Below are 24,980 nucleotides of genomic sequence, written 5' to 3' on the forward strand. Positions count from 1 at the left end.
TAGTCTTTGCAACAAATGGTGCTGGAACAATTGCACATCCACATGCAAAAAAAAAGAATCTAGACACAGATCTTTAGACTTATCACAGACCTAAACATAAAATGCAAAACTATAAAACTAGAAGACGACATAGGAGAAAACCTAGATGACAATGAATATGGCAGTAATTTTAAAAATCATAGCACTAAAGAAATAATTGATAAGCTGAACTTGGTTAAAATGAAAAACTTCTGCTCTTCAAAAGACTATATCAAAAGAATTAGGAAAGAAACCACAGACTGGGGGAAAATATTTGCTGAAGACACATCTGATAAAGTTATCCAAAACATACAAAAAATACTTAAAACTTAACAATAAGGAAAAAAAAAAAAGAAAACAACCCAACTTAAAAACGAGCCAAAGACCTTAACAGACGCGTCATAAAAAAAAGACACACCTGTGGCTAATAAGCATTTGGAAAGGTGCTGCTGGTAAAGAACCCACCTGCCAATGCAGGAGACATAAGAGACGCAGGTTTAATCCCTGGGTTGGGAAGATCCCCTGGAGGAGGGGATGGCAACACACTCCAGTACTCTTGCCTGGAGAATCCCATGGAAAGGAGCCTGGCAGGCTATGGTCCACTGTGTTGCACAGAGTCTGACACGACTGAAGCAACTTAGCACGCATGCATGCACATCACATGTAATCAGGGAAATACAAATGAAAACGAGATACTACTAAACACCTGCTAGAATGGCCAAAATCCAGAACAAGTGACAACACCAAAAGCTGATGAGGATGCAGATCAACAGGAACACTCATCCATTAATGGTAGGAATGCAAAATGGTACAGCCACTTTGCAAGACAAATGTCTTACAAAATGAAACATACTCTTACCATGTGATCTGGCATTCATATTCTTGGTATCCATCCACATTATAACCACACAAAAACCTGCACATAGACATTTATAGCAGATTTTTTTTCATAATTACCAAAATTTGGAAGCAAGAGAGTTGTTCAGCTCATTTCAGTCGCTCAGTCGTCTCCGACTCTTTGTGACCCCATGAATCGCAGCACGCCAGGCCTCCCTGTCCATCACCATCTCCTGGAGTTCACTCAGACTCACGTCCAGCAAGTCCATGATGCCATCCAGCCATCTCATCCTCGGTCGTCCCCTTCTCCTCCTGCCCCCAATCCCTCCCAGCATCAGAGTCTTTTCCAATGAGTCAACTCTTCACATGAGGTGGCCAAAGGACTGGAGTTTCAGCTTTAGCATCATTCCTTCCAAAGAAATCCCAGGGCTGATCTCCTTCAGAATGGACTGGTTGGATCTCCTTGCAGTCCAAGGGACTCTCAAGAGTCTTCTCCAACACCACAGTTCAAAAGCATCAATTCTTTGGTGCTCAGCCTTCTTCACAGTCCAACTCTCACATCCATACATGACCACAGGAAAAACCATAGCCTTGACTAGACGGACCTTAGTTGGCAAAGTAATGTCTCTGCTTTTGAATATACTATCTAGGTTGGTCATAATCTTTCTTCCAAGGAGTAAGCGTCTTTTAATTTCATGGCTGCAGTCACCATCTGCAGTGATTTTGGAGCCCCAAAAAATAAAGTCTGACACTGTTTCCACTGTTTCCCCATCTATTTCCCATGAAGGGATGGGACTGGATGCCATGATCTTCGTTTTCTGAATGTTGAGCTTTAAGCCAACTTTTTCACTCTCCTCTTTCACTTTCATCAAGAGCTTTTTAGCTCCTCTTCACTTTCTGCCATAAGGGTGGTGTCATCTGCATATCTGAGGTTATTGATATTTCTCCCGGCAATCTTGATTCCAGCTTGTGTTTCTTCCAGTCCAGCATTTCTCATGATGTACTCTGCATAGAAGTTAAATAAGCAGGGTGACAATATACAGCCTTGACGTACTCCTTTTCCTATGCGAAGAGTTGACTCATTGGAAAAGACTCTGATGCTGGGAGGGATTGGAGGCAGGAGGAGAAGGGGATGACCAAGGATGAGATGACTGGATGGCATGACGGACTCGATGGACGTGAGTTTGAGTGAACTCCGGGAGATGGTGATGGACAGGGAGGCCTGGCGTGCTGCGATTCATGGGGTCACAAAGAGTCGGACACAACTGAGCGACTGAACTGAACTGAACAAGATATCTTTCAGTTACGTGAATGGATAAACAAATTGTGGTACATTCAGACAATGACATATTATTTAATGCTAAAAAGAAATGAGCTATCAAGCCAGGAAAGACATGAAAGAACATTAAATACATTTACTTAGAAAAAGTAGCTAATCTAAAAAGGCTGTAAGATTCCAACTATATGACCTTGTATAAAAGTCAAATCTATGGAGACAGTAAAACATCACTGGTCGCCAAGGTTGAGAGGGTGGGGGGCTATGAATAGGCAGAGGTCTGAAGATTGTTAGATAAGTAAAAAATACTCTGTGTGATACTATAATGGTGGATACATGTCACTATATGCTTGTCCAATCCCATAAAATGCTGAATATCAACAGTGAACTACAATGAAAACTCTGGACTTTGGGTGATAATGATGTGTCAATGTAAGTTAACCAGTTGTAACAAATGTTCCACTCTGATGGTGGATTTTGATAATGGCATACGCATGTGTGGAGGCAGGAGATATATGGGAAATCTCTGTACCTTCCTCTCAATTTTATTGCGAACCTAAAACTTCTCTGAAATTTTAAGTCTTTTTTTTAAAGATCAAGTGGGACAAAGCTATGACTAATTTCTTTATTATTACTATTATTATTTTAAATTTATTTTTTAATTGAAGGAAAATTGCTTTACTATGTTGTGTTGGTTTCTGCTGTACAACATCAAAAATCAGCTATAATTATACATTACCATTTTATGCAGAGCCACAACCTTTTAGATGCATTCACGTGATATTTTTGAGGTCCTTCTATGTGCCACGTATATTAAAAAGCAGATGTAAACTTATACAATCACAGAAATATCTGTGGTATAATAGAAGTTGGGGGAACACAAAATCTTTTGAAAATTTTCACTTTTCTCCTTTTGAGCCTATAAACAAATAGTCTTATAAATAAGACTTATAGTCTTATAAATAAGTTGTGAAGAGCTCAGGACATCTTTGTGTCTTTTTTTAGTTTGTTTTTAATAAAGAATGTCAGCTTTCATAGGTGATACACCTAGTTTATAAGAATGTCAATATAATAGGTTTGAATTTATGTACATTCGTTCCATTAGGTAGAAACACAGTTAATAAACAAGGATTCATTAGAGGTATGAACAGAGAATACTTTATTAACTATTTTTCTCTCCTGCTGAAATGAACACTCACCCTTTGGCATGACAGTGATAATCTCCAACTCAGGACTACTCAAACGTAATTTCCTTATGGTTCATTAGGCAGTCTGAGAAAAGGTCAACCCAGAGACTTAACTGAACTAGACTTAAGAATTCTCACTCCTTGGGAATGTGGTCACTGGAGTCCGAGAAGCTGTTTCAGAATCCAACTCTGTCATGTCCTAACCATGGATCTTTCGACAGATCATGGAGTTTCATCCTTGCATATGTAATATGTGACTTAATAAAAGGGCTTTCCTGGTGGCTCAGTTGGTAAAGAATCTGCCTGCAATGCAGGAGACCTGGGTTCGATCCCTGGATCAGGAATTTCCCCTGGAGAAGGAAATGGCAATCCACTCCAGTATTCTTGCCTGGAAATCCCATGAATAGAGGAGACTGGCAGGCTACAGTCCATGGTGTCACAAAGTGTTGGACAAAACTGAATATCCTGATAGGGTTGTTGTGTTACATAAGTGCTAAAAACTATGAAGGGTCTGAGACTTTACTGTACCTCCAAGTTTCATGAGTGTTGGTAGAAGAAAAAAGATTCTTGAGTCAGAAACAGTGGACAGTTAATTATTCACTGCAATAGAAATAGCCAGAGTATCAGCATTTGCGTTGCTTCCCCAAACCCAATTCCCACAAAGCAATACAAAGAGGGCCAGATGACACTTTACACAAGCAGCAGGCTGCATTATAGGAGAAGAATCCCATGCTTAGGAAGCACAAGTCTTTAATAATGGGACAAAGGCATGCCTGCCTTTTGCTCCAGAGGGAGTTATTATCTATATTTTCCAAGGCTGCAAGCAAAATTGTCATTCACTTTGGTGGAAGACACAATCTCTACCTTTTATGGCTGTTCTCGATATATACATTCTTGAAAAGATAATCTGGGACAAGGGACAGTTTTTCTGCTCATAAGTGAAGTCGCTCAGTCATGTCCGACTCTTTGCGACCCCGTGGGCTGTAGCCTACTAGGCTCCTCCGTCCATGGGATTCTCCAGGCAAGAATACTGGAGCAGGTTGCCATTTCCTTCTCCAGGGGATCTTCCTGATCCAAGGATCGAACCCAGGTCTCCCGCATTGCAGGCAGACGCTTTAACCTCTGAGCCACCAACTAAGCTCTCAGAGATCCATTGGAAATTGTCTCTCAACAACGAGCTCATTTAAAACACTTAGCACAATACCCAACATGTAGCAAGTGCTCAGTAGAAAGTAACCCCCTTTAACATCACCACTATATAATTAATACCTTATCCACTGACTTCCAAGTCAAGCTGTAAAGTAAATCTAGATATTTTGTTTTGTTGTTTAAAGAAACAGTAGACAATGGATCAGGTTACAATAGAAATTATATATATTCTAAAAACTACTTGCTCAAGATAAAATTTTCCTATCAAAATGTCATTTGCCCTGAATTCAAAATAAACTATAATTTATCTGGAGGTAGAGTAGTTAAGTCAGACACCTACTCAAGAAAAATATTGTGTGTGTGTGTGTGCATGTGTGTGTATGTAAAATAACCCACTCATAGATAACTGTGAATTAAGGATCTTTCCAGTGGCAAGTTTGCCACCATTCTCCAGGAAAGCAATCGCAATCTGCCACCTAGAGATACAAGTAGCTAGTCCAAAATCTGTTGCCAATGACTGACTGGGATGTGGGTAAAGATAAAGGCATAATCAAGGGAAATTTAAAAGACTGCCTGCCACCACCATAATCCACAACATGTTATTAGTGACCCCTGCTTTATTGTTTGGTGGAAGACAATTTTAAAAGAGTCAATCTGCTACATAGTAAGACCATAACCGAAAAGCTCTTCAGAAATCTGTGGAGAATCCTGATGTTCATTTTAAAAAGAAAAAAGTCTCCTCCAGGAAACCTTCTACAACCAACTGTACTGACTCTATAATTATAGTTAAACAGTGTGGTTAGGGATGCCATATAATGTGGTTCCTCCATCAGTGATTCTGCATCCATGATTCAACCAACTGTGGATCGTGCCACACTATAGCATTTACTACTGAAAAAAATGGCATATCATTGGACCATACAGTTCAAACCCATGTTGTTGAAGGGTTAACTGAATTTCTTACTTCTCCACTTCTTTTCATTTAGATTACACTGATATTTCTGTATCTGTCAATAAGTAGTTTTGTAAGTATTCTTACAATATTCACAAAGCTTTGCTTTATCACCCAAGTCACATTGCAAACACAGCAAAAGCACCGAGTTTCCTTTCTATGTGGTTATCTTCTTCCCCATACAGAAGATAGAGTATTGTATTTTTGTGTTGACAATTATATACGTTAATTGTCTTAGCAACTAAGCTGTAATACCTTATGTCTCTGTGATCTATTCTCTGATCCCTGCCTACCCACCATAACTGCCACTGTCAGAGGTCTTAAAAGACTGGTAACATGCAAAAGTTCTGCATGTTGCTCTAACTTCACTCTATGACCCACTAACATTGGATTTCTGCCCCTTTAGTCTATTGAATTTCTATCAATCGACTCAAGGATATCTTACTTGCCAAATCTAACGACCTCTACTCCACTCTCATTCCTTCAACTTTCTAAACCCCTCGTTATTTCTAAGATATCTTTCACTTAGGACTGTCTACTTCTATGATCACTCTTTTTAACTCTACGGTTGGCTCTTCTTTTTCCCTGTGTGTTACTCATTCAGTCATGTCCCACTCTTTGCGACCCCATGGACTGTAGCCCACAGGCTCCTCTGTCCATGGAATTGTCCAGGCAAGAATACTGGAGTGGGTTGCCATTCCCTTCTCCAGGGGATCTTCCCAAGACTGGGATTGAACCCGGGTGTCCTGCATTGTAGGCAGATTCTTTACCGTCTGAACCACCAGGGAAGCCCTTTTTTCCCGGAGGTATCTCCAAAATGTTAGCCATCCTCCCCTAGGCCTCGGGATTCCTACTTCTGTTTTATTTGCTTGTTTGTTTCTTTATTTTGTCCCTCCAGCTTTCACCTCCGTAAATTTTGTTAAAACACTAGATTTCAACCACAAACTAAGTGCTGAAGACATCGAAGTCTGTAATATTTTTCTCTAGTTCTGTACTCTCTCCTAAGTTCCAGCCCAAACTCTGATTGCATATTAATATCATGAAGGCACTTATCAGTCCCAAGACTGAATCTCCTCCCTGCAATCTGTTATTGCTCCTATGTTATCTATAATAATTAGAGAGGCATCGCTAACCATACTATCTAGTTTCTCAAGTTAGATGCCTCAAAATCATCCTCCATTCCACATATCTGTACTTATTTCCCTTACACAATTGGTTAACAAGCTGTGCTAATTCTGTTTTAAAATGCTCCTCTTACCTGATATTTCATCTAGGTCCTGCCACAGTTCAAGCACCAACCGTGTCTTCTCTGTACTACTAAATTAGCATCTTAACAGGTCTCCCTGTCTTCATTTTTTCCCTCCTCCAACCTTTTGGTCCAAAGAAATTATTTAATTTTCTGAAAGTGTTTATAAGCAGAATGAGAAGGATGGGACTATACAGAGACATGTGATCACAAGCTAAAGTTCATGTTTAAAGTGTTATAGAAGTAATAAAAAAAAAAGTAAGGTAAAAATGTCCTGAGGCTAGAAGAGAAGGCAAAGAAGTAGGCAAGCCATAAAACTGTCAATGATAGTGGACAGTGGCAGAAAGGAAGATGTCGATGGAGGAAAAATCCTCTAGGAGGAATCTATCCTAGGCACTCTGTTTTTCTTGTTCTGTGTCCTCTCCCTGGGTTATATTAACCATTGCTTCAAATCCAAAATCCATATCTCAATACATCTCCAGCCCTGATGTCTCTCCTAAGTTCTAGACTCATACATCTAACCACCTATAGGATATCTCTATTGGGACGTCCCACAGGGATCTTAGTATGTCTAAAGGTGAACACACCTAGTTTCTCTTTCATTTTCCATATAAGCACATAGCATCATCATCTACATAGTTCCCTATAACAGAAACCTGGGAATTAGCCTATTCATTCTCTCATCCCGACCCTTCTTTGACATTCGTAACAATTCTGCTTAACAAAAAGCTCTGGATGTGCATAACTCCATCCTAAACACCACTGCCCTTAGTTTACATTTTGAATTATGGTAGCAAATGCTACTGGAGAAGAGTGGAGAAATAACTCCAGAAAGAACAGAGATGGAGCCAAAGCAAAAACAATACCCAGTTGTGGATGTGACTGATGATGGAAGAAAGTCCAATGCTGTAAAGAACAATATTGCATAGGAACCTGGAATGTTAGGTCCATGAATCAAGGTAAATTGGAAGTGGCCAAACAAGAAATGGCAAGAGTGAACATTGATGTTTAAGGAATTAGTGAAATAAAGTGGACTGGAATGGACAAATTTAATTCAGATGATGGGCAAGAATCCCTTAGAGGAAATGGAGTAACCCTCATAGTAAACAAAAGATTCTGAAATGCTGTACTTAAGTACAATCTCAAAAATGAAAGAATGATTTCTGTTTGTTTCCAAGGCAATCCAATCAATATCGCAGTAATGCAAGTCCATGCCCCAAACACTAACGTCAAAGAAGCTAAAGTTGAAGAGTTGTTCTATGATGACATACAAGACCTTCTAGAATTAATGCCAAAAAAGATGTCCTTTTCATCATAGGGGACTGGAACGCAAAAGTAGAAAGTCAAGAGACACCTGGAGTAACAGGCCAGTATGGTCTTCTTTTGTTTCACAAAATGAAACAGGGCAAAGGCTAACAGAGTATTGCTAAGAGAACACACTGGTCATAGCAAACACACTCTTCCAATAACATGAGACAACTCTACACATGGACATCACCAGATGGTCAATACTGAAACAAGTCTGATTACATTCTTTGCAGCCAAAGATGGAGAAGCTCTACACAATCTGCAGAAAGAAGACCGGAGCTGACTATGGCTCAGATCATGAACTCCTTACTGCAAAATTCAAACTTAAATTGAAGAAAGTAGGGGAAAACACTAGACCATTCAGATATGGTCTAAATAAAATCTCTTATGGTTATACAGTGGAAGTGACAACTAGATTCTGAATTCAAATAGATTCAGACAATTAGGTCTGATAGACAGAGTGCCTGAAAACTATGAATGGAGGTTAGTGACATTATACAGGAGGCAGTGATCAAGACCATTCCCATGGAAAAGAAATGCAAAAAAGCAAAATGGCTGCATGAGGAGGCCTTACAAATAGCTGAGAAAAAAGAGAAGCTAAAGGCAAAGCAAAAAAGGAAAGATATGCCCATCTGAATGCTGAGTTCCAAAGAATAACAAGGAGAAATAAGAAAGCCTTCCTCAGTGATCAATGAAATGCAAAGAAATAGAGGAAAACAACAAAATGGGAAAGACTAGAGATCTCTTCAAGAAAATTAGAGATACCAAGGGAGCATTTTATGCAAAGGTGGGCACAATAAAAGATAGAAACAGTATGGACCTAACAGAAGGAGAAGATATTAAGAAAAGGTGGCAAGAATACACAGAAGAACTATACAAAAAAATATCTTAATGACCAGATAACCACAATGGTGTAATCAATCACCTAGAACGAGAGACATCTTGGAGTTTGAAGCCAAGTGGGCCTTAGGAAGCATCACTATGAACAAAGCTAGTGGAGGTGATGGACTTCCAACTGAGCTATTTCAAGTCCTAAAAGATGATGCTATGAAAGTGCTGCACTCAATATGCCAGCAAATTGGAAAACTCAGCAGTGGCCACAAGATTGGAAAAGGTCAATTTTTATTCCAGTCCCAAAGAAGGGCAATGCCAAAGAACGTTCAAACTACCACACAATTGCAGTCATCTCAGCTAATAGCAAAGAAATGCTCAAAATTCTCCAAGCCAGACCTCAGCAGTATGTGATCCAAGAAATTCCAGATGTTCAAGCTAGATTTAGAAAAGGGAGAAGAATGAGAAATCAAATTCCCAGCATGCGTTTGGATCATATAAACAGCAAAAGAGTTCAGGAGAAACATCTACTACTGCTTTATTGACTATGCCAAAGCCTTTGACTGTGTGGATCACAACAAACTGTGGAAAATTCTTAAAGAGATAGGAATACCAGGCCACCTTAACTGCCTCTTGAGAATTCTGTAGGCAGATCAGGAAGCAACAGCTAGAACCGGACATGGAACAATGGACTGGTTCCAAATTGGGAGAGAAGTACGTCAAGGCTGTATATTGTCACTGTGTTTATTTATATGCAGAGTACATCATGCAAAATGCTGGGCTGGATGAAGCACAAGTTGGAATCAAGATTGCAGGGAGAAATATCAATGACCTCAGATACGCAGATGACACGACCCTTATGGCAGAAAGTGAAGAGGAACTGAAGAGCCTATTGATGAACGTGAAAGAGGAGAATTAAAAAGCTGACTTAAAATTCAACATTCAAAAAACAAAGATAATGGCATCTGGTCCCATCAATTCATGGCAAATAGATGGGGAAACAATGGAAACAGTGACAGACTTTATTTTGGGGGCTCCAAAATCACTACTGATGGTGACTGCAGCCATGAAATTAAAACATGCTTGCTCCTTGGAAGAAAAGCTATTTCCAACCTAGACAGCACATTAAAAAGCAGAGACATAACTTTGCCAGCAAAGGTCTATCTAGTCAAAGCTATGGTTTTTCCAGTAGTCATGTGTGGATGTGAGAGTTGGACCATAAAAAAGCTGAGTGCTAAAGTGTTGATGCTTTTGAACTGTGGTGTTGGGGAAGTCTCTTGAGAGTCCCTTGGACTGCAAGGAGGTCCAGCCAGTCAATCCTAAAGGTATTCATCCCTGAATATTCATTGGAAGGACTGATGCTGAAGCTGAAGCTTCAATACTTTGGCCACCTGATGAGGAGAGCCAACTCATTTGAAAAGACCCTGATGCTGGGAAAGATCGAAGGCAGGAGAAGGGGACGACAGAGGATGAAATGGTTGGATGGCATCAACTGGATGGACACGAGTTTGAGTAAGCTCTGAGAGTTGCTGATGGACAGAGAAGCCTGGAGTCCTGCAGTCCATGGGGTCACAAAAAGCCAGGCATGACTGAGCAACTGAACTGACTAAGCACCCCCCTAATGGGTCTCTCTGACTCCAGCATCTCCCCATTCCTCACCTTTCTGATTTCTACATTATATTTTGAATGCTGTTTCTGCAGAAGTCCCTCAAGCACAAGCAAAAATATGAACCCTTCCCACTAAGGGTTGATAATTAAAAACACAAATTGAAATGGAAAGAAGACACAAGATAACATTTTAAACAAGAGCTAAAACACTGGGATTTATAGTGCTGGTACTTAACCACCTTCTTAAGTGATACTTTAATGCCTAATTTATAATCTTTTTTCGGTCACTATCTGGTATAAAACCCTTAAAGAATAATTGTTGTCTTTTTCAAAGTAGTTCATAGCACAGAACATAATGCCCAGATAACAAGTAATGAACATCTGATTTTTCGGATGGAAACATAAATTTTAATCCACAATGAATATATCTCTGCATGGCTAGTCCCTTGGGTATACAAATAATGAGAGAGAAGAGACTAGAGGGAGCTAAATTAATAACAAAGGTAGCCTGAGATGAGACCCTAATGTCAGACCAAGGAATTTGTCACAGGAATTCATTTAAATATTTTTAAAGCTGGAAAGCAATATGATCATAGGAAACATTAAGAAGATATTAGAAATCAGAAATGGAATTCAGGCAGATTATTTAACAAGCAAAAGCAACAGCGGCAACCCCTAAATGGGAATGGATGTCAAAAAAGTTTGACATCTGAGGTATTAGCGATAAGACTTGGGAACTGATTTGATTCTTATTAAAGGGAGGTGGTATTAGTGATTTCAATTCCTCTTTACTGAACAACATAGGGATATAAAGAATTGTTTCCTAGGAGAAAGGTAAATTTATGAACCTTTGGATTTGAGATATCTTTGGGACACACAGGAAATTAGATCAGGAGTTGGCAAACGACAGACCAAATCCTACCAGTTGTCACTTTTTATACGTAAAGTTTTGCTGGAACAGAGCTACTTCTTCAAATATTACTTATGATTGCTTTTGTGTTACAAGTAGTTGAGACAAAGGTTCTCTGCCTGCTGCTGCTGCTAAGTCGCTTCAGTCGTGTCCGACTCTGTGCAACCGCATAGACGGCAGCCCACCAGGCTCCCCCGTCCCTGGGATTCTCCAGGCAAGAAGACTGGAGCGGGTTGTCATTTCCTTCTCCAATGCATGAAAGTGAAAAGTCAAAGTGAAGTCGCTCAGCCATGTCCAACTCTTAGCGACCCCATGGACTGCAGCCTACCAGGCTCCTCTATCCATCCCCATAGCCCTTAATAATAATAATAATAATTTTTAAAAACTTTGCTGACCAAGTATCAGAATTTTGCTGTGTCTATAACGGCAGCTACAGAGGACTTCCCTGGTGGCTCTGACGGTAAAGCATCTGTCTACAACGCGGGAGACCTGGGTTTGATCCCTGCGTCGGGAAGATCCATCCCATGGACAGAGGAGTCTGGCAGACTACCCAGTCCATGGGGTCGCAAAGAATCGGAGATGACTGAGCGACTTCACTTTCTTTCACTTTTCACAGAATCTTGAGCGGGCAGGGGGCGGCGCTGTTTCCCTTGACTTTTCACAGAATCTTGAGCGGGCAGGGGGCGGCGCTGTTTCCCTTGACTTTTCACAGAATCTTGAGCGGGCAGGGGGTGGCGCTGTTTCCCTTCACTTCTCACAGAATCTTGAGTGGGCAGTGGGTGGCGCTGTTTCCGGTGGTAGAATATTCTGTCAGAACTAGGGGCGGGTCTCATGAGCAGGACAAACCATTATGGTGGGGGGTTGAGAATTTTGATACTCGATTACAAGCCCTTCATGTTCTTGATTATGAGTCTTTTCTGACCACTCCTGTTTCTCCATGACTTCAAAGACTTTCAACAGTATAGGAGGTTCCCTTACGGCCGGGGGAGGGGGGAAATCTTCCTCACACACCTCTCCCACCCCTGCCGTTTCTGGAAGTTGGAACAGTCCAAAGGCAAACATCTTGAACGGTTTTTAGGAACCTTTCTTTCTTCAGAGCCCTCAGGGAGGGAGGGAGATAGAGATCAAAATCATTTCTTTTGCTGTGGTAAGTGGTTTTGTTTGGGCTGCACGCCCACTGACAGGAGGTGAGGCTTGGTGGGAGGTGTCCTGAGGCAGGTATAGGGTCTTTAGGAGGGTGTGAGGTGGCTGCGGGGTGGGGGGAAGGGAGCAACCAGAGAAGAGGAGATTGAAGGGATGGGGGGAGGGGAGGGAGAGGACTGATTGATTCGTCCCCACAGGACCAGCCAAGCCCCAAAGGCACTCAGTCATCATGGCCTTGAAACCCGAAGACCCAAGTAGTGGGTTCTGGCATGGTAAAGTGATGGCTTTCATTAACGAGAGGATGTCCAGCCACGCGAAAGGCCCGGAGTTCTACCTCGAGAATCTCTCTCTGTCCTGGGAGAAGGTGGAGGATAAGTTCAAGGCCATCCTAGAGGACCGTCAGGTGCCTGGCCAGGCCAAAGAGGCCTGTGCCTGGGGCAGCCTAGCCCTGGGCATGCGTTTTGCCTGCAGACAGAGCCAGTTACACGGGCACAGGGTGCAGTGGCTGCACGACTTAGCTGGGCTGCACAAGTCGGCCGCACATGCCTTGGCCTCAGACCTGAAGTTGTTCATGGCACAGCATGAGTTGGAATGCACGGAAGCAGCCTTCCAGCTGCAGCAAATGCAGGCCAACCTGGAGAAGACGCGGAAGGAAAGGGATCAGCTGAGGTGGAAGCTCTTCCAGGCAGTAAGATTACTTGGTCCCTGCCCTGCTTCCCGCCCCAGCCCCCAGTCCCAGCCCCCAGTCCCAGCCCCAGCCTTGCCCCCAGGACAGGTCTCAACTCTGTTCACTTCCTCCAGGAGCTGGAGTCTCTGCAGGAACGAGCTGCCAAGGGGCCAGGTCTGGCCATGGCCACTGCCAGTTGGGATGAGACAGAAGGAACCAGTGAAGAGGAAGAGGAGGAGGCATGGGCCACTGCTACTCCTGCTGCGGCTTCTGAAGCCACAAGAGGAGAAAGAAAGGAGGATGCGGAAGGGGCGGGAGCTGCGGGGGTGGAGGAAGCTGAGGAGGCAGCAGAGGAGATGGTTGTAGACATTATGCAGCTTCTCAGCGTTGTAGACCAGAAAAGTCACACCTCTGGTGGGCAGAGGAAGGGAGATCGCAGGTCCATGGGAAAAGCCAGGCGTTATCTATTTAAAACAACCAAGTCCATGTGTACAGCCTCACCAGGGAACCTTCCTGTCCAGCTCCCTGCCTCATTCACATACTCATACTCATGCTGCTCATCTCCTTTTCCAGATGCACCCACACCATCCACACCCACATTATCCCCAAGCACATCATCCTCACCAGCAGCAGCGGTCACAGCAGGAGCTCCAGCTGAACCGTCTCCCCATTGCAGGCCCTTTGATTTTAGCTTGTGGTCTAATGGGGGTGCCTGGGGAATAGGCCCTCAAGAACCCACCAGAAGTAGGAGTGACTATGATCCCCATCAGCAGAGGAAACCTGCATCATTTCGAAGGCCAGGGGATTGGAACTGCCCTTGGTGTAAAGCTCTGAATTTTGCAAGGCAGAAAATTTGCTTCCGATGTGGGAGAGATATCTGGCTACAGAACGCTTGATTCAGAAATGTGAAACAGAATAGAAACTTACCTGATGGGAGATCAGTTTTCAGAGGGAGGGGAAGGGGGGGAAGAGGGCTTGGGAAGAGTAGAGAGAAAGGATGGGTGGTTAAATGGGGGAAAGAAGTTGTGAGAGAGGAGGGGAAAGGGGTGGGAGAGAAGGTATGGGATAGTGATTGGGGAAGGTGTAGATTGAGGGGTTAAGGGGAGAGAGATATATAGAGAAAAAGACTTGTTTTGACGACCCCCTTTGTGTTCCAGACCACTGGCATTCGGCACCCTAGAAGTGCTGCAGCTTCTGTTTGTATTTCTTTTCCCAAACCTAGTATCTGGTGGACCGGGGCAGCCAGTATATAGCACCCCAACTTCCTGCATTACCCCTCCCTTCACTAGGCTGTAGATGGTTGGAGCAGGATTGGACTAGTGGGGATTCCTGCATCCCAAGTCTCCAGGAATGAACTGGACAAGAAGTTCATTCATGTTCTGAGCAAGTTATGTGAGAAACAATTAAAGCAGGCCTGGGGTTAACCCTGGGTTTACAACAGGGCAGAGATTCACCAATCCTAAAGGAATCCCTCAGGGCTTCACACAGCGGACGCCAGCACTAGCTGCAGACAAGGACTGCTATCGTTGTTGTTCAGCCTCGTGACAGGAGAATCCTTGCCAGTCCCCACTTCTAACTAGGGACAGGCAGATCTGAATAGGGAACTTGTGCCACTGCCAAGGTGAGTCAGCAACTGATAGTACCTGGAGGGTTTGCTGGTCTAGACCACTGACCAAAGGATCAAAAGATCCTGAGAAATTTTTTCTCTCCCCAGATTACAGTGGGAGGGGAATCTGGCTACAAAGGTCCTAGTAAATTCAGAAATGCATAATAGAACACACCCTGATGGGAAATCAATTTCCAGAGGGAGGGGGTAAAAGGGGGAGGGGGAGGATGGTGTGCATTTCCCTCTCTGATAACTAAGCTGTGTTGAGGGGAGCTAAATGTATGGTTTAGCCCACAGGTGGAATGATGTTGAGAAGTTATACCTGGACCAGACTGAGGCACAACTGGAGGAGCCCTGAACATTCACTGGGAACTGTGAACCTAAAGACTGAAACTTTTTATGACCCTAAACTAGCCCTGGGACATTTCTACAGCAGCTGGATGTGACTCTTGGTTGTCTCCTTTGGGGGCAGATGTGCATTATTGTTACCAGGATCTGTGCCCAGATCCCTAGCTAGTTATTAAAAGGCTTTCACTTGACAGAAACTTTCTTGGGCTTGTTTATATCCTTATAGGGTAGAATTTGGGGCTTCCCAGGTGGCTGGTTGGTAAAGAACCTTCCTGCCAATGCAGAAGGAGAAGTAGATTCAATCCCTGGGTCGGGAAGATCCCCTAGGGGAGATGGCAACCCACTCCAGTATTCTGGCCTGGAGAATCCCATGGACAGAGGAGCCTGGTGGGCTACAGTCCATAGGGTCACAAAAAGTCAGACACGACTGAGCATGTGTGTGGAGGGTAGAGTTTCACAGTTTCAGCACTCCTGACAGTGCATCTGCCTGCCATCTTCTGATGATGTAGATACCTCATCTCTAGGGGGTGTCCTGTCAATTACAGGATGTTTGGCAGAATCCCTGGCCTCTACCCACTAGATGCCAGTAGCACACCTCACACCCCCAGAAGAGACTGTAACAATCAAGGATGTTCACATGTTCACAGGAGAACAAATTCACCCCTGGTTGGGAACCATGGAGGCAATGAAATACTTAGGAGATTGAAACAGGGGGGAAAGAGTTGCAAGGGGAGTGTGTTTAGCAGTGCCCAGGGCTCCAGGGGGTGGGGCACTATGACATGGAAAGTGTTCCTTGGGTTTGGCCATGCTGATCTTTGAGCCAGTCTGGGTGGGGGTGGGGGTAGAAGCCCAATCTCAAGGACTGAGGAGTGAGTGCAAGTGGGAAGTGCTCAGTGAGGGGGGCTCTTCTTCAAGGGCCTTTAACTATGAAGAGAAGGAATGACGTGTGTGGGATACAAGACCACGAGAGTTCTTTGAATACAGAGAAACTTGGGCCATGGGGAAGGAGATAGCTGCAGAAAGCTTGAACATGCAAGAAGTACGTAAGAGAATGAAGTAGATCCTGCATACTATGTTGGAGACATGTTCAGTGTACTGTTTAAGAGAAAAGAAAAAGATGGCCAGCTGCATCTTACATGAAACAAAGTTACTCCGCAAATTAGTCTGTGTGCATATGTATCAGACATACACACGTGTGTGTGTGTGTATTCCTTTTATATTATGCATTTATATAAGCATAGAAGTGCTCTGGGAAAACGTTTTTTATCCAGAAAAATGGAGTAGGGTAGGGATAGCAGGATAGAGGGCTTTTATTTCTTTATATACCTCTGTGTTAGGAAAGTAAGATAAATGTTCACAAATATACGAAAAGTAAAGTTAATTTACTGGCTTGGGTAGGCTTGGAAAGGCCACCTCCTCCTTCGAGACAGGAGGAGAGAGCAGACACTGATCTCTGTCACAAAGGGGTGGGAAACCAAAAGGGCTCTTGCCTATGTACACCTTAGACTAGGGGCCTGAGAACGAGTAAGGAGAGGAGGTCAGGATGGGAGTGTGGGCTTCTGAACAAAGGCATATTTAGGAATAACTTTCACAAGTAGAATGGGGAAGGGGAAAGAAAAGATGACATCCTGTTTCCCAGTGGGCCAAACTGGGCCCAAATGAAAGAAAATCAAAAGGCACTGCAATAGGAACCTAGGAGGGGATACTGGAAAGGAAGGTGAGTGGTTCCGGAGGGGCAGCAGACACTTAACTTCAGTAATACACATTGTTTGCATAACTTACTTTTTCTCAGTAAATGATTTGGTTTGTTGGGATTTGGGTTTTATGTTTGATAGGATTAAGGGAAAGATACTGATTTTCAAGATTTTGTGTTTCACACTCAATATAGAGGTTCTTCTCTCTCTGTACCTACAGAGGAAAGGATTTAATAAACTAATTCTACATCTATCACTAAATATCCTCAACACATCCAACAGAGGTGATATGACTTGGCCTTTGAGCCCTTGGGCTAGCAATGCTTAGATGAGCAGCTCAAGAGTAAGACAGCTATAAAAATGATGTTGCTTTAAGAAAGACCCCAGGTGGCACAGTAGTAAATAATCCATCTGCCAGTGCAGGAGAAATCAGAGACATAGGGATCAATCCCTGAGTGGCGAAGATTCCCCTGGAGGAGGGCTTGGCCACCCACTCCAGTATTCTTACCTGGGAAATCACATGGACAGAGGGACCTGGTGAGCTACAGTCCATAGGCTCACAAAAGTTGGATGTGACAGAGCACGCACACACAAGAAAGACCCAGTCTCAGTGAGCAAGTGAAGCAAATAGACATTTCACAGGTGTCAAGGGTTTGGTCAAAGTCAGTGATATGGCTTGGCCTTTGAGCCCTTGGGCTAGCAATGCTTAGATGAGCAGCTCAAGAGTAAGACAGCTATAAAAATGATGTTGCTTTAAGAAAGACCCCAGGTGGCACAGTAGTAAAGAATCCATCTGCCAGTGCGGGAGAAATCAGAGACAGTAGTGATCCTCTCTGGGCTTGAGAAAATGGCAAGCAAAGTAGCAAAAGGGAATGACTTAGAGAAGTCAGACTTGGCTACATCTGTCTCTAAAATGACGTGAAGTAAAAAAGTCATATTTTATTTAGAAACAACAGTGCTTTTCCATCTTTGTTTTATGTCCAGTAGGATCAAACTCAAAAGTTTGCAAGATTGTTAATACAACAATGCTATCTAATGGGAAATTTCCCTACATGCCTTAAGATTTAGAAATTTCTGTGACCTTGCACCATGCTATAGAACATTGCCATTCAAAGCATCATTCTTTGCACTGTCATCCATGATAAGTGCCTCCCTGCTATCTATTTCTGTTTCTATTGGCAAGACTTATTAGAAAAAGAAAAGGTTTCATGCAACCAAAATAAAAATCCCCAGACCCTAGTAATCTGAGGGTTACAGCCAGTAAATCAGTGACCCATATGTATGGAAAGCATCCTCTATGTTTGTAGAATCTGTGTGTGTGTGTGTGTGGGGGGGGTTATAGGGGTAAGTTTTAGACTCAGAAAAGGAAGAGATAAGATACAGAGGGAGGGAGGGAAAAGGGAATGGGGGTGGGGGTGGGGAAGGGCCTGTATAGGGGTAGACATAGAGATAGATCTTGCCTGAGAGTCAAAGCGTTGTGTTCTCAGGCACTCAGTCAAGTCCGACTCTTTGTGACCCCCCGGACCATAGCTCTCAAAGCTCCTCTGTCCATGGTATCTTCCAGTCAAGAAAACTGGAGTGGGTTGCCATTCCCTTCTACAGGGGATCTTCCCCACCAAGGGACTGAACCCTCGTCTACTGCATTGGCAGGTGGATTCTTTACCACTGTGCTACCAGGGAAGGCCGAGAGTAAACGAGATGAAGGTAAATATGAAATCTGGCCAAAATACTCTCCTTTACAGGGAGTCAGAGGAAGGGTTTGGGAGGGTCAGGGTAATGGGGCTGAAAAATGAAAATATGCATATAGCACCTCTCAACCTAAATAAGGGTATATTGCCTTATTATCGGCAAAGAGTATGATCTAGTCTGGAAATTAATATGTGTAGCTTCATGTTAATCTGGGTCTCATTTTACTGAGATAAAGGCCCTGGAGTGGCACTATGCACCACCATCCTACTTGGTTTTTTCCCACTTCATAGCCATGGATAGAGACTGTACTCATTGAAAATTAACCAGCTACCTTGCCAAGGTGGATCATTCTTCAGGGTGGTGAGAGAGTGGGGATGGCGCCATATGAATTCATTCCATTGCTGAGAAAACTACTTGTAGTGCATGTTTCGACTGATAATACTAAGGTCAGCACCATCTCCTTTGTTAATAAGGGTTGAATCAGAGAAGGGAATTTATTCCTTTTAAATACACATTTTCTTGTTGTATAAATCTTAATTATGTTGAATTGGTTCATGGTGCTTTTCAGATCTACTTTTCTGTATATTCATTCTACTAATTATTGAGAGTTTGATATTGAACCTCCAACCAAAAATCTTAATTTACCTATATAAAAACTAATTGTAACATATACTAGTTCAGTTCAGTTCAGTCACTCAGTCATGTCCGACTCTTTGCGACCCCATGGACTGCAGCGTGCCAGGCTTCCCTGTCCATCACCAACTCCCGGAGCTTAGTGAAACTCATGTCCATCAAGTCTGTGATGCCATCCAACCATCTCATTCCCTGTTGTCCCCTTCTCCTCCCACCTTCAATCTTTATTAGCATCAGGGTCTTTTCCATTGAGTCAGGTCTTCAATATATACTGATTTCATATATGTATATAACTTATGTAATATATGCATATATGTGTAACTTTATATTTACATGTAAATATATGTAACTTTGTTCTGTATTTTACAAGCCTCCTATAAATGTGTTATCATACTTTCATAATTTAAAAAAATAAAAGAAAAAAAGAGGAAAGAAAAATAAATAAATAAATACACATTGTCTCCCTGGAAACATCACCTGCTAAAAACATGCAGTGTTATCTGACTGCATGGTAAGGTGCTCATTAGTTCTGTCATTTATTTTATTTTCTAAGAAGTGGTCAATGTCTTAAAGTCTCACATTCCAAAAATATATCTGAAACCTCCATAAACTAAGTGTTATTATGTTCACATGTAGAAAAAAAAGCCTTGATAAACGCTGGTTCCAGCCACACGGACCTCCCTGTTTTTCTCTGCACATAGGCCATGTTTTACTGCCTCCTTGCTCTTTAACATTGCTTAACCTGCCTGGTAATTCCTGTACTCTTGCCACCTGATTAAGATCCTCACGCACCACCTCAAACATCATAATTCTATAAGTCAAAAGTTATTTTTTCTTACTTTCTACTACTATCTTATTTCTTACAGTACTGAAGGATACAAATACAAGCACAGATGGAGAGTTGGATTTACACAGTGTTGTGGTTTTCACAAGTGAGTAAGATAAAGGGGGAAAGGGTCTAGGGAAACAAGAGGGTATATATGAGATTGATTAAATTGACTGATCATGGAATTTAAACTGTTAGTGTGAGAAGAGAGTGGTGGATAGTGAAAGAATTGTGGGACCAGTGAGTTGCAGCTCTGGGTAGAGTTAATACATTATTGGAAACGTGGTACAGAAAGAGTGAGCCCAAGCTGGTGGCCAGAGGGTACGTGCAAATGAGATAATCGAGATTACTACTGCCTCCACCACTCCAAAATGTTGCAGATCGCCTGCCTGCCACAACCATCGCATTACCTAGCTGGACACTGGAAAGACTTTGAATTTGCAACTCCTGCAATAAGTTGAAACACTGATATCAACAAAATAATCACAAAACAGAAGATCACTGAACTTGTGTAATGATAAAAGGAATGGAAGGAAATGAATACCAGTGTTAGGCAGCTCATCAGTGATTACTTGAAATTAATTCTTGTTTTCTAATGATCAAATATAAGCCATTAATTCTTACCAAGCAGGTAATCCTGCTGACTAAACTATAAATATCTGTTTTCCCTCAGTAAATAAGCTGGAGTTGAAAATGACATAGGTATTATAAAATAGAATGATTGTATTTCTGATTATTACAAAGCTAATGTATTATAATATGGTTATATTCTAAACATTATAGCATGTCTAATTTACTGTTAATGCAATGAAAATAAACTATAATTGATACTACTTTGTCATTCAAGTTATGCACAATTTTTTAAAAATAAGCAGATTATCAAATTGTGGAGGTTAAAAAATAATATTTTCAGGTTATATATGTGTTCTTTTATGCATATTTGCTACAAAAATAATTGTATCAGGGACTCCCACTTATAAACTAAAATAGGAGGAAAAAAATAACTAACTGCATAACACTCTAGCCTACACAGGTCAGAAGAGGCCATTGCTGCAGTCTTAAGACCCTGCTGCACAATCAGGATCTTTTCTGAAGTCAATTAATTCTCTAAGATTCAGGATCTCATTTTTCCTACAAGAAACTATCTGCTATCCTAGAAATTACGACCTGGGCAACCAACTTGTTTACAGTTAACTTTTCAAAGATCAATAGTTAAGCTGGAATTGAATGATGAGAAATGTTCAGTCCTTGAAAATCTCTTGGTTACCATGGTGGGGAGTAGGTTAGGTGGGTGGAAAGTGATAAAAGCTACTTCTTAGTGTCTTAGGTAGACTAGGGCAATTACTTTTGTTTCTAAAAGCTTAAATTTCCTTGCAGTATGACATAAAGCAAGTCCCATGGTACATGCTCAATGAATATTGGTTGACTGAAATATAAAACTTAATATATGCTACATAGGTACTTTTTGGTCAGGATTATTTAAAGGCCATTAAAATCAGGTGAAATTATTGTAGACTTACATTTACTTCTTATTCTTTTTAATTATGGAACATTTCAAATATATTCAAAAATTTAAAAAGACAATGAACCCACATGTACTCATTGTAGAGATCCAAAGATTAGCCCCATACTACATTTATTTCAAATATCTCCAATTCCCCTCAATTCTTCTGGTGATGTTATTCTACAAGAGTAATAATCATTCAAATGTGATGAATAGCAGGGCAAATGTCATGCCTCAGAACTGAATAAAGGCACTAAGGAACCGTTCACAAAGAGTTTGTGAGGTATTCAGATTTTGAGGACTTCACCTATTTTGGTAATTATTAAAGACCAAAAATAGTTGGATTATCTTCCTGTTTAACAAGGAGTTTCCTAATTCTGTTTACTTAATCAGAGAGGTAAATAGCCATAGTGGTTTTGAACTTATCACTGATTCTCTGAACGTGGCCACTGTCATCCCAAAACACATAGGTTTCTACAGATATTCAATTATATTTAATCACTCTTTTCAATATCTTGAATTCATTCAGGATTACATGAATACATCTATCTTCATCCATAGCTGAAGTCGCCCCTTTTCCAAGTGGTTGAGAAAGTGATGTGTGGGATTTTCTCAAATAAGATTATTCTCATCATTTTTATTCTACTAGGTGCCTCCACTGAAAAGCTTTGAGTAGAAAGGGGAGTAGACAGTAATTCTTGGATTGGCATGGCTCTCAAAATATGACTCACTTCTCCACCATCCCTCTGTTACTAACCCACTGACATGCTGAAAAATTCAAGTAATCACTCTTGAGATTAGCCAAAGAAAAACACAAAAGTGAGTGATTGGCTACTGAAAGGTCACAAACTGTAAACTTTTCTTGCTATAAGTTAAATGGCTGGAGAATGTTACTAAATGTTTCATATCTGCATTTTTTAACCACACTGAAATCAGTAGAGTAACTTTTAATGAGGTTGATAAAGCATAGGAAAATAATCCATAATTACTTTAAAGTAGTATCTAATTTGAGATTTTAGGTGATATAGATATTGCCAAATGCAGAGCCTTTTTCACTATAAATGTCACTCTCTTGGCAATGGCATAACATCACCTACATAGACTGAATTTGGAGTCTATGATCCAAATTGACTGGAGTCAGTGATCACTACTAGACCTGAAAAATATGTTTATTATTACACCCAAATTCTAGCTACTTCACTTATGCCATTCTGGAAGAGATAAAGCACAAATAAGCAGATTACAAAAACAACAACAAAAAACAATGAGGAGGTTATGTCAAAGAGACAGATGCACCAACTGAAAGAGCTTCCAAAGGTCAAAGGTGGATGAATTTGACCCAGAAAACACAGTAGCACTGAATTATTAGCCTATGTATAATATAAATGTCCATGAATGCATAGTGATATAATAAATGATTGAATAAATAGATGGGAGAAAAAACAAATATCCCATGCAGAAGAAATCTAAATAATTTTATATAGATATGGGCTTCCCTGGTTTCTCAGATGGTAAAGAATCTGCCTGCAGTGCAGGAGACCTGTCTTCAGTCAGTGGATCAGGAAGATCCCCTGGAGAAGGGAATGGCTACTCACTCCAGTATTCTAACTTGGAAAATTCCATGGACAGAGGAGCCTGGTAGGCTACAGTTCATGGGGTTGCAAAGAGTCAGAAATGACTTAGCAACTAACACTTTCACTTATGTACATAGTTTGCTCTTAATGAAATGGAGCGTAACTACCATTTCGTATGTATGGACTATTGAAAAACTACTTCCTTCCAAAGAGGACAGTTTGTGAAAGGAGGGGAAAAATAACTTCAGAGTGGAGAAAGACAAACACTACCTTGAGCCAGATGATCAAGGTCAATATGAACAGTGATAAAACATGCTGATACTCCCTACCCTTGACATGATGTGATGAGAATGCATTTTACCTCTGTGTTCTTCCTCCTCAAAACACATTACCCCAGTATAAGCATGAAAAATTACCAGGTTGAGATTTGAGAGACAGTCTACAAAATGTTTGAATAGTACTATTTAAACTGTCAATGCCGTTAGAAACAAGAAGAGTGTGAGAAACCCCTACAGCCAAAAGGAGCTTAAGGAGACATGACAATGAAATGTAAGGTGGTTTCCCAGATGGAATCCTGGAACAGAAAAAGGGCATTAAGCAGAATCTGAGGAAATCTGAATAAAATATGGACTTTAGTTAATGATGATTGGCTCATTGGTTATAACAAGTGTACCACAGTCATGGAAAATGTTAATACTAGGGGAAACGGGTGTAGGGCATACAGAAACTTTCTGGAGTATCTCTGAAATAATTCTGTAAGTCTAAAACTGATCTAAAAATTTAAAAGAATATTTAAAAGCCAGTTGGGAGCTTTTATTGCAGCACTTTTTATAGGGACAAAAAATATATGCACATCAATAGCAAAATGATAGACTAAATTGTGATATCATAGACTATTGAACAACACAGAACAGTATATACTTAAAAGGATAAGTGAACTCTCTATCAGTTGACTTAGAAGTCTTTCCAATATATATATATTTAATATGGAAAGAAAATGCAGGGAAATATGTAAGTCTTTGTTTTAGTTTGTAAAACAGTGAGGAGAAAATCCCCATGTAGATATACTTGTGCAATTAAAAGAATCAGGAGAAGGTATGTAGGGATACGGGCTTCCCAGGTGGTGCTAGTGGTAAAGAACCCTCCTGCCAATGCAGGAGAAGTAAGAGACGTGGGTTCGATCCCTGGATTGGAAAGATCCTCAGGAGGAGGTCATGGCAACCCACTGCAGTCTTCTTGCAGTGTTCTGGAGAATCCCATGGACAGAGGAACCTGGCGGGTTATACTCCATAGGGTCGCAAAGAGCCAGACACAAGTGAAATGACTTAGCACGCATGCATGCAAGGATACACACTAGACTGTTTGCTTATCAGATAGGGGAAAGCAAAAGATGAGTACATGAGTGTTATGTTTTTTTAAGGAAGAGAGGAAGAGAGGAAAGAGAGCCAGATTGGGGAAATAAGCAGAGCAGGGCAGGTAAGCAGTAATTAATTCAGTAATTCATTATAAATATAGCACCTGTATGTAGTTGGCTGATGCTCTGCAAATAAAATATTTAATTTGTGAAAACAAAACAGAGCAAGTGGAATTTGAGGAGGAAAAATGATCTATTTTAGATTGGCAGGATTTAATGAGGGTGGGGAATGAAGAAGGTATAAACAGGGAGGGAGCAGCAGCACCCTAAAGAACAAAGTGTCAGACAGTGAAGCCAAATTACACCCACTTCTCAGTTCTGCCAAGAGCTGTCCAAGGAGTGAAAATGCTGCTTATTACTAAGGGTGTGATCAGAATGATTGCTACTTTTGCTACTATTCTGGCACTTTTGCCCACCGCAAAGAGACGAAACTTGTTTCCCCAATACTTCCTCCCAACACACATACAAAAGGGATTCTTAAGGCATCAAGAAAGCTCTCTATTTATATACCACCTGTTCTCCTGCCCTTTTGAACAATGAGGCCACACCAGGAATTTCCA

General features: G+C 41.4%; 2 protein-coding genes across 2 annotated transcripts in view; one reads left to right on the forward strand and one right to left on the reverse strand.

Annotated features, from left to right (window-relative positions):
* IL1RAPL2 (interleukin 1 receptor accessory protein like 2) overlaps positions 1-24,980 on the reverse strand; it is a 579,350-nt gene that overhangs the window by 547,606 nt on the left and 6,764 nt on the right. The gene's annotated exons all lie outside the window — the stretch shown is intronic.
* LOC128069892 (testis-expressed protein 13A-like) lies at positions 12,695-14,028 on the forward strand. The gene is made up of 2 exons (XM_052663109.1): positions 12,695-13,153; positions 13,267-14,028. The coding sequence occupies exons 1-2, from the start codon at positions 12,695-12,697 to the stop codon at positions 14,026-14,028; spliced, it is 1,221 nt and encodes a 406-aa protein (XP_052519069.1).

This window comes from Budorcas taxicolor, chromosome X (assembly GCF_023091745.1).
Source record: "Budorcas taxicolor isolate Tak-1 chromosome X, Takin1.1, whole genome shotgun sequence".
NCBI classification, from domain to species: domain Eukaryota; kingdom Metazoa; phylum Chordata; class Mammalia; order Artiodactyla; family Bovidae; genus Budorcas; species Budorcas taxicolor.

What these genes read in the sequence shown, in the direction of transcription:
- LOC128069892 (XM_052663109.1), top strand. Translation starts at nt 12,695, where the DNA reads ATGGCCTTGAAACCCGAAGACCCAAGTAGTGGGTTCTGGCATGGTAAA. An exon ending in GGTGGAAGCTCTTCCAGGCA is followed by an intron (nt 13,154 to 13,266) that starts GTAAGATTACTT and finishes CACTTCCTCCAG; the next exon opens with GAGCTGGAGTCTCTGCAGGA.